Source organism: Papilio machaon, chromosome W, assembly GCF_912999745.1.
Source record: "Papilio machaon chromosome W, ilPapMach1.1, whole genome shotgun sequence".
Classification (NCBI taxonomy): domain Eukaryota; kingdom Metazoa; phylum Arthropoda; class Insecta; order Lepidoptera; family Papilionidae; genus Papilio; species Papilio machaon.
This window is the reverse complement of record NC_060015.1, coordinates 5,907,422-5,917,386: the sequence shown is the minus strand read 5'-3', so window position 1 is coordinate 5,917,386 and position 9,965 is coordinate 5,907,422. Positions and strand designations below refer to the sequence as shown.

General features: G+C 36.4%; 1 protein-coding gene across 1 annotated transcript; it reads right to left on the bottom strand.

The window, feature by feature from the left end:
- Nucleotides 1-1,502: 1,502 nt before the first annotated feature.
- LOC123722999 lies at nucleotides 1,503-3,854 on the bottom strand. Its single transcript, XM_045685543.1, has 2 exons — nucleotides 2,750-3,854; nucleotides 1,503-1,726 (listed from the first exon to the last, which is right to left on the bottom strand). Exons 1-2 carry the CDS (start codon nucleotides 3,840-3,842, stop codon nucleotides 1,503-1,505), a joined length of 1,317 nt encoding a protein of 438 aa, XP_045541499.1. The 5' UTR covers nucleotides 3,843-3,854.
- Between the last annotated feature and the right edge of the window lie 6,111 nt (nucleotides 3,855-9,965).

The following is a 9,965-nucleotide window of genomic DNA, read 5'->3' as shown; positions in this document are numbered from 1 at the left end:
CCTGCATGTCCGGCTGTAGGGGCATCGTGAAGCTCTTTGAGAATATCGGTCACTTGGTGAGCAGGAATGACTAGTTGTGGGGACTCGGCATCAAAATCCGGATTGAGTCGATATAATACACCTTGTTCCATTAGAAATCCCCTTTCTGACCATCTTTTAGCAGCAAGTTCGTCCACTCCTTCCAATTCCGTGACGATCTTCCGTATTTCTGGATCCGTCAACTGGTCCTGGCGCAACTGGGTAGGTGACTTTGTGGGCAGGTTGCAAATGACAGAACAGATGCCGCAGTTATTTTGTGTTTCATTGGAGCAGATCGGTCTGCTTAACGTGTCAGCAACCACGTTAGCTTTTCCTGGGGTGTACTCGAATCTGATGTCAAATTCTTGGAGTTTAAGCGCCCAACGGACCAACCTACCAGCAGGAGACTTTAAAGAAAGCAACCAACGCAAGGGTTGGTGGTCGCTGCCTATAATAATTGGTTGTCCGTCGAGGTATGGCCTGAAACGCTCCACAGCCCAGACTACAGCAAGCGCTTCCCGTTCTGTAGTAGAGTAGTTGCGCTCTGCTGCGGTGAGTAGACGGCTAGCATACTCGATAGGCCTTTCGTCCTTGCCCTCCCCTTGAGCCAAAACTGCGCCAAGTGCATAATTGCTCGCGTCGGTACGCAGTACTAAGGGTTCTTTAAAATCAACTTGAACAAGTACGGGCGCCGTGGTCAACAGACGTTTCAATTCCTCGAATGCCTGAGTTTGTTCAGATCCCCAGCTCCATGTACAATTCTTCTTGGTCAGACGTGTAAGCGGTTCTGCTATCTTTGAAAATTTTGGAATAAATTTCCTGAACCAAGAGCATGTTTGGAGAAAAGTTCTCAAGTGTTTTAAGTTAGATGGTTCCAGCATATTGAGGACAGCACTGACCTTCTCAGGGTCAGGAGAAACACCGTCTTGAGTGATGACGTGACCGAGATAACGGACACTTTCTTTGGCAAAAGCGCACTTCTCTCTGTTGACGTGAAGTTTAAATTCTGACAAGCGTTTAAAAACGGCTTCAAGATCCTGTAGGTGTTGCTGAAATCCTTCTGAGATAATCAATAAATCGTCTAGATAAGCAAGTACTGTAACATCTTTTAAAGCAGCACAGGAGCGTAGACGATCAATAAGCCTTTGGAAGGTTGCCGGCCCGTTTTTTAACCCGAATGGCATTCTCTTAAAGCGGTAAGTGCCTAGGGGACAGACAAAAGCTGTTTTGTCTCTGTCTGTTTCTCGGACCATAACTTGCCAATATGACGAACGAAGGTCAATTGTGGTCATATAACAATTCTTCTTCGTACTCTGGAGAAGGTCATCAATGCGTGGGAGTGGGTAAGTATCCGTCTTAGTTACTTCATTTAAGCGCCTATAATCCACGCAGAATCTTACCTTACCATTGGACTTCGGTATCATCAAAGCAGGAGAGCACCAGGCGGATTCGCACTCTTCAATGATGTCATCTGCCAGCATCTTCTAGATTTCCTGCTTCATCGTCTCCTTCTTGGACGGGTTAAGGCGATAGGGCGGCACAGCTATCGGAGGGTGATCTCCGGTGTCTATGCAATGTTCTGCAAACGGTGTCGGACCTCCCCCTGCTGTAAAAATACTTTCATGCCGAATAAGGAACTCAGATAGTGCTTGGCGCTCAGCTGGTTGCAAGTGTATGCCTTCATCATCCCGAAGCATGTTAGCAGAAGCTATGCACAAACCACGAGACATAGGTTCGAAAAGTAATTTATAATGCACCTTAGTATTGGCACTAAAATACCATTCATGACGATGAAAATCAATAACCACTTTGGCAGCATTAATAAAATCTATACCCAGTAAAGTTTCATTATCATTAGAATCAGGGAAGATTATAAATGGAATATTAATGACTATGTGTTCTAACCCCACTGGTAATATGGTTGTCAATACATCCATATCCCTAACATGCCCATCAGCAAGTTTGACATGTCTAGTGGAGGGAGTAAGAGGGTGACCCTTATGTAGTAAGAGAGCATATAGCGTGTGACCAGCAATACAATGCTTAGCTGCTGTATCTATGAGTGCAGTACCCTGTTTACCGAGAACTTGGATTTTGAAAATAGGCCGTAAATGCAAATACCTATCATCGCTCTCACGGTCGTACACGGACGCTACAACACTTCCCTCACATGTACAATAATTAAAATTCAAACAATTATCATTTTCCAAACTATCATTAATTTTTCCAAAATTACACTTACTACCTTTTTCTTCACAGTCACAATTAACTAAAAAATTTAAATTATTACAATTTGGTTCAATTATTTGATTATAAGGTAATAATGAGTTCTTATATTTAGCTACAATTCCTTGGTTATAACAAAAATTTAAATTTTTACACTTTGTCCGAACATCCTGATTATATAAAACATTATAATCACAAAAGATTGGCATCTCATTATTACTAGAGCAATTACAGTTTATATTATTTGATATAGAATCATTACTGACATGAAAATAAGATTTTCTGGAAGTAAGGCCACTATCAATGGTAGCATAATTAATATTTGCATTTTGACACTTAAAATTACTAACAAAATTATTTTTATCATGTTGCTTAATACTATACATTGCATTTTCAACAGGGAAATCAGAAATAATTTTACTATTTTTATTAATACTACACTGAACACTGTAAAAAGCATTGTCATTTTGATTGTGTTCGGAAAGGTTAGATACACTTGACTCACCTCGGCTGATTAACTTACGCCACTGTTCCTTTGTGTGTCCAAACCTTTTGCAGTAGGAGCACACCGGACGCTGTTTTTTTATGGTCACAGACTGCTCTGTAGAACCTGGTACAGCAGACGTAGGTGTGGCAACAGCAGGCCGGGCGACAACGACAGGCCCAGCGGTGGCGGAGGCGGGCACGACGGTCGGGGCGGAGTTTGGATAGCGCGCGCGCGCCGGCGCACTCGCACGAGTGACGCACGGTTCATGCCGACCCGCAGCCGAGGCCGGCTGGGCACGGGTCGAACGCACACCACTAGTGGACGGCCTCGGTTGAGTTTCCTCTAATGAATCTTCTATGTTCCGAGCATGGCTCAGCAATGAGTTGAAAGATGTGAATTCTTCACCGCGCAATCTCGTGCGTATTCTGTTATGAAGTAACCCATATACCATGTCCAGTTGTACTTTTTCCGAGATATCATCCCTCGGTAGCTTTGCCATAAGCGCACGGACACGAGCAACAAACTTATCAGTGTTTTCTTCCACCTGCGGGGAAGCAAATATTTCTAAATATACTCTATGTGGTGGAAGGCGGGTGCCATATGCATATATTAAATTTTCTTTGGCTTCGTTCCAAGTGGATATGTGATGTTTTAATCCTAGCCACCATGTAGCTGCGTCAGCAGACAAAAGCATAGCTAGGCCTCGTATGATATTAGCGTCGGATACTTGAACGCACTCTGTATAGCTTTCAATTGCATCTATAAAGGCCTCAACAGATTCACCAGGTGCACCGCTGAATGAAGCTTTGCAACGCGCCAAGGTACCGTCTACGTTCACTGGGGGCATCGGCGGAGCTGCCGGCGTCGACGATCTTTGTTCCATCACGTACGACATAATGTTTTTAAATGTCTCAGCCTGCGAACGCTGCAGCGAGGCCATCAACGCTGAGACATCATCCAGGTTGAATGTAGAATTGTTGCCACTTGATTCGGCGTGGCGGCGATCATGGGGGCTATCATGCTCCTCATGATTTTCGTTGGCGTTTGCATCTTCAACAGGCATAACGTAATCGCGACGTTGCTGGCGATCTTGACTTCTCGTTAGAGGCATTATGATTTAGCACCAACACCATACAATAGTTAGTAAAATGTTCACAGAGGCGCGTGCGCCATTTTTGTTAATATGAGCACAAAACAATTAGAAAACGTTGGGCAGCCAGATATAGTAGGGTTCGTGTGTCGTCTATCACTTTATATGAATCACGAAAGCCACTTATGAGTTCAGTTACAAGAAAAAAACACTACTTTATTAATACAATTATTTAATCAAAAGAACACTGTGATTTTATTACAAAAAACATCCAGAACGAAAAAAAACCATTTCTTTTAAGTGTCACAAAAATCAAAGATTAAGTCCTGCTAAACACATACATGGACATAGATTATAACTGTTGTACCGAGCGGGCATACGGCCGCGAGAGCTTCGAATGGGTCGGTTTGCTATAAGGTATATATATAGGTATGTATAGGTGTTTTGTAATCCTGTTGGACGCTAAGTGCCGCACACTTTTTTTGCTCACCATACATGTGCTCAATCACGCGCTAAAATGTCAACTAAACTAGTGTATAAAGTTTACAATCGAGATACCAAAATACTAGAGTAAACGCTATGCGGACCGTAAACATTTTGAAACCTTAAATCTACTTTTAACTGAAGCGAACCGAAAACATTACAAAAGTTTTTCTTTCCAACAATACGAAACTCAAAATAAAAGTTCCGTAAAGGTTTCGACATTCTGAAGAACTTTTAAGGTACCATTCAGATTCTTGTCAAAAACGTGATAAGCTCCAGTCTCTTATGTTATCGTTGGCTTACATTGTCGTAAAATTGTCCCAAAATTTTTATATGGCACGTCATTAAAACCCATCATTTTAAAACTTTATACATCTACAGTGGGCCCCTAGCACGAATATTTGTGACGAAAACGATGAAGCTTGTCACAAATATTCTTACTCGGCCCACAGATATATAATATACCTCAAGAAATATAAAATGGAACGTAATATTATACCATACCGACCTAACAACATGAAACCTACGTAGGTTACTACTCAATTTTCATATTTTAATCTACAGCTTGTACGTATAAGCTAAAATATCAAAATTGAGTTGAAGCGGCTTTTACGTGACTATTGAATCAATCCGTAGTGCAGATAATGGAATACGAGTATCCGGTAAAAGAGCGAAGTAGAAAATTTATTTCAACCTATTCTTAATTTTTATCTCAATATTTGTGACCGCATGCGTTTTTGTTACATTGTTCGGATTTATTTTTAGAAATTTGAAAATTGATTAGAAAGTTGTAATTGTTAAATAAAATTTAAATATTGATCACTATTAGACTAATACCTTGCCCTTTCAATATTAAAAAATAGAGTTATTGGCGCACAACTAGGGAAGTTTTTATACAATCGCCTTTTCAAGGCATCCCTTCGTATGTCACAGTACAGAAAAATTAAATTTAATTACATGGCTTGGGTAAAAATATTTATATTGAAAAGCATTAGGTAATATATTCACGCACAAAATCAGATGAATCCTCGAGATGTTGTAGATCTCTAGCACACTGCCGTGAAAACGAACTTGAACTTGCTAACATTATTTTTAGCCGACTTCAAAATGAAGGAGGTTATCAATTCGACTGTATTTTTTTTTTTTTTATGTGTGTTACCGCGAAACTCCGCCCCTGGTGGTCCGATTTTGATGAAAAATATTTTAATCGAAAGGAAGTGCTTGCAGGTGGGTCCCATTTTTTTTTTTTTTTTTTAAATAACTAGAAGACTAGTAGATTTTGAATATAGCTTCAAAATTTGTTGCGAAAATTAGGGACATTTTTGCTTTCAGCGCTTACGTAGGCTAAACTATAGGACCTACATAAAAATGATGTATGGCGAATTGTAGCTCTTAAATGTGCTAAATAAAAGTAAGCGATAGCATATATCTATCTTTTATAGTTTTCTCACAATAACCATTTTTTTCTTCAGAAACATCAATTAAATTCATGCCCTATTTCCGACGCTATTATTCGAGTTCAGTATTAACCCTTATGTAAATAAACATGTTCATTATCAAGAGAATTTAATGTAGATTATATTTGCAATTGAAACTATATCATTCTGTCTAATAGTTTAGGAGATATCGTAAGAATAAAATTACGCGGAAACGAAAAATGCTACACGAAAACCACAATTTTGCTTTCTGGGCTTACGTAGGTCAAACTATATGACTTACATAAAAATGATGTATGGAGTAATTATAGATCCTTAAATTTGCTAAATAACAGTCTTCGGTGGCATATATCTATCATCTATGGATGTCTCACAAAAACCATGTTATTGTGAACAAACTTCGATTAAAATGCACACGAAAAACAGCGTCGTAAGCTTACGGCGCTATTATATTATATTCGATATGAATCCTTATCCAAATAAATATGTTTGATGGCTAGAGTATTAAATGCAGATTACATTAGCCTTTAAACTATGTAATTCTGATCAATAGTTTGGGAGATATTAAATAATTAAAAACTACGCGCCTTCGAAAAATGCTAGTGCGGCGCGCGGCTGGACAAAATTAAAGGCACGCTACGATGTATTAGTTCGTTAATTTTCAATTTGTATACCGATTTTGATAATTATTTCATTGTTTAAAGGATAAGTGGTTATCTGCTGCATTCTAAATTAGTTTTTGAATTGAAGTACACACATATCAAATAGGAAAGTCCTTTTCTTTATTTGTCTTATTTATGTCTTTATATGTATTAAGGAAATTTGTAATTGAACTTCAAATTCACTAAAAATTGTGAAATAAAACAAAAATTTTAAGAAAAAAAAATAGCCGACTTCAAAAAAAAACAATCTCAAACAAAATGCACTCAAAATTAACCTAAAAAAACCAATTTCAAACAAAATGCACTCAAAAGTAACCTAAAAAAACCAATTTCAAACAAAATGCAATCAAAAGTAACATAAAAAAACAATTTTAAACAAAATACATTCAAAAGTACCATAAAAACAATCTCAAACAAAATGCACTAAAAAGAAACAAAATAATGACATGAAAACTTCTTTCTTTCTTTCTTCTCTCTTTCAAAAACCCTCTAAACTCTAAAGAAAGTTCTCTTCTTTCTTGTAACATGTCTATATTGTATAATTATTGTTATTTTGGAGTCGGTTTCGGCCTAAGTAGGGACATAAACGTAAGTATGTCTCATACATCTCAAATATAAAATGTATAATATTATATTTACTTCGGCCGACACCGACTGCGAAATAACAATAATTATACAATATAGACATGTTACAAGAAAGAAGAGAACTTTCTTTAGAGTTTAGAGGGTTTTTGAAAGAGAGAAGAAAGAAAGAAAGAAGTTTTCATGTCATTATTTTGTTTCTTTTTAGTGCATTTTGTTTGAGATTGTTTTTATGGTACTTTTGAATGTATTTTGTTTAAAATTGTTTTTTTATGTTACTTTTGAGTGCATTTTGTTTGAAATTGGTTTTTTTAGGTTACTTTTGAGTGCATTTTGTTTGAAATTGGTTTTTTTAGGTTAATTTTGAGTGCATTTTGTTTGAGATTGTTTTTTTTTTAATAGGATATAGTTTGTTGCAGTGCAGCAAACCATTAGGAAGTAAGGTTCCAGCGTAAAACCGAATCAAGGCAAATTTTGCGTTCCATTTTCGTTTTTTATATCTTTCGCGTCAATGTGCTACAGGTCTTATTATAAACGTATTTTTTTCAAGGATTTGAATTTGAAACAATGATATAAAGTAAAACATAAAATATGGAATGTCGATAGCGAATCGATTCGCCATCGGCATGTCATGTCGACACACTTGATAATTATTGGCAATACTGTTTTTCTAACCATCCTTTAACCTTCATAGTTGTCTTTCATAATTACCTCTATTGTTTGTTAAGTACTCAATAGTATAAAAACACCTGAGCCAATATTCACATTTTTAATGGATAAATCAATACACGATGGCCAAGTTTATTGTAGAAAAGGCTTCATCTTTCCCTAAGATTTCGTTCGCAAAACTTAGGTCCCCAGATAATATTTCGCAACATTTATGTAAACAAAACATTCGGCTGCTATTAAATGAATACCAATTTATTTAAAAACCCTATAAGTAATAGCGCGTAAGTGAGGGCGTGCAAAATATTACATTTTGTAAACTCCTAATTACTGCCTACTTAATTACATACGCGATAGAGAACATTTTTCTGTGTCTAAATATAACATGTTGCATTATTGTAAAACAGCCATTGAACATATAAATATATTTTATGGGACTATGAAAAACATCCGTGGTGCAAACAGTAGCAACCTCAATCGCTTACGATTGTTTAGTCGGTCTACTAACACCCTGACTGCCACAGCGACGTGGAATGACTAACGAAAATAACGAATAACGTTTAGAGTTACCAGCTCAATGTGCATGCCTAATTGTCTACAGTAATTATTATTATTTTCGGTACTACAGCCGCGTTGGAGATGATACAAATTTGGACGTGGAAAACATTGGTCATATTTTTTCCTCACTTTTATAATGACGATAAAAAGCTTTCTATCTAAGCTATTTATTCCAAATTTAAAATCAGAGTAATAAAAATATAGGCAACATAAAAAGGCAATAAATATAAATAAAAATGTAGAATTAAGAATGATTCTAAACAAATTATAAAATAAAACGTCATAGATACTAAGTACTAGTACTTTTCGAACTATTTGTTAAAGAACAGTAAACGTAAAAAATTGTAATTTATAAATATCCACTTACTTGTGTAAGACTTAGGAAAAACTTTTCAAAGCATTATTAACACAGAGATTAATCGTCTAAGTAGATCTTCCGTTCTCCCCAATTAGAATTAAACGTCGATTAAACAATTTGCGGCATATTTGTTTCCGCTAAAATAGACATTTAAAAAATGTATTATTTGCAATAAAGACATAATTTTATTTGATTATAAAATAGTGTCGTTAATTTCAATTCACGAATTAAATTATTTTGAATTATAAATTATTTTTACAAATATTTTATGTTAAAAACACTGAGGTACTTATCACATTTCTTTTCAAATGCACAGTTAAATTTATTTTTTATTTATTTATTAACACACATGGAAAACTTCTTACCTCAAAAATTTTAAAATTATTCGCACTAAATGAAGGATGGAAGAGTTATTTATGACGTGTTGTCAACACAAGATCTAAACTGCTTCTGAGTGATACGAGGCTGCTTCCCGTTAGGTCCTGAACGGAACCTGCGCAATATACCCTGGGGTAGGGGGAAGGTTGTGTGGGATGTGCCCGCGTCAGCAACGGTACAATGGCTGCCATTGCAATGGTATCCAGGGGTAACGACGAGATGGACCCTCCCACCTTTAATAACACTAACAAGTAGTTCTCGATGTGCTCCCAAATAAAGTGTAAAGTTCACGGAAAAATAACTGAGGTGGGTACAGATTTTATAACTTTCATTACGCTGGCAAATTAATATCAGTGCTTTTTTTATGATCGTCGATTGTTACTGTTGTACAGTCAGCTTCATAAATATAGTGTCAGACAAGATATCCAAATACTATATATATAACTCCTAAAGAGATCAATTATATAAGTACAACCAAAGTCGTTTTAATTTATAAATTCATCGCAGCGTTCACATACATATATTGTAAGCTACCTATTAAAAATCGCAATGAATTTATCGGACAACCTTATGTTGATACAAAGTGTCAAATCAATTTAACCGAAGTAGATATACTTTTGAGCAATTATTTGTGTACATACATATATCATCGCACAGCCGAAACAATTGTACTACAAAATTTTGCATAGGAGTTTATATTTCTATCTAGGCGAGCAATAAGAAATGACTTTATGAAAGACTTTATGACTTTATCCTTCAATAGAATTAATTAAAAACTGGCTTAAACAACTTTCATTAAAATAATTATCTACGTGTTTCACGCTTTTTTCATGTTAGCCTCACGCTAAAAAAGGGGGCTAAAGTTGGAATATAAAAATAGTTTTTCACAACGTAAAACGAGGCCTAGAGACTTAAAATTTAGCATATAGGTTTGTGTTCCTAGCAGATGAGCACTATAAAAGGTTTTGATGAAATTCACCCTAAAGATCTAAAGTGGGAAAGTACCCTAAAGGGTGGGTAA

What these genes read in the sequence shown, in the direction of transcription:
- LOC123722999 (XM_045685543.1), bottom strand. Translation starts at nt 3,842, where the DNA reads ATGCCTCTAACGAGAAGTCAAGATCGCCAGCAACGTCGCGATTACGTT. An exon ending in GCGTAAGTTAATCAGCCGAG is followed by an intron (nt 1,727 to 2,749) that starts GTGAGTCAAGTG and finishes GTTTGTGCATAG; the next exon opens with CTTCTGCTAACATGCTTCGG.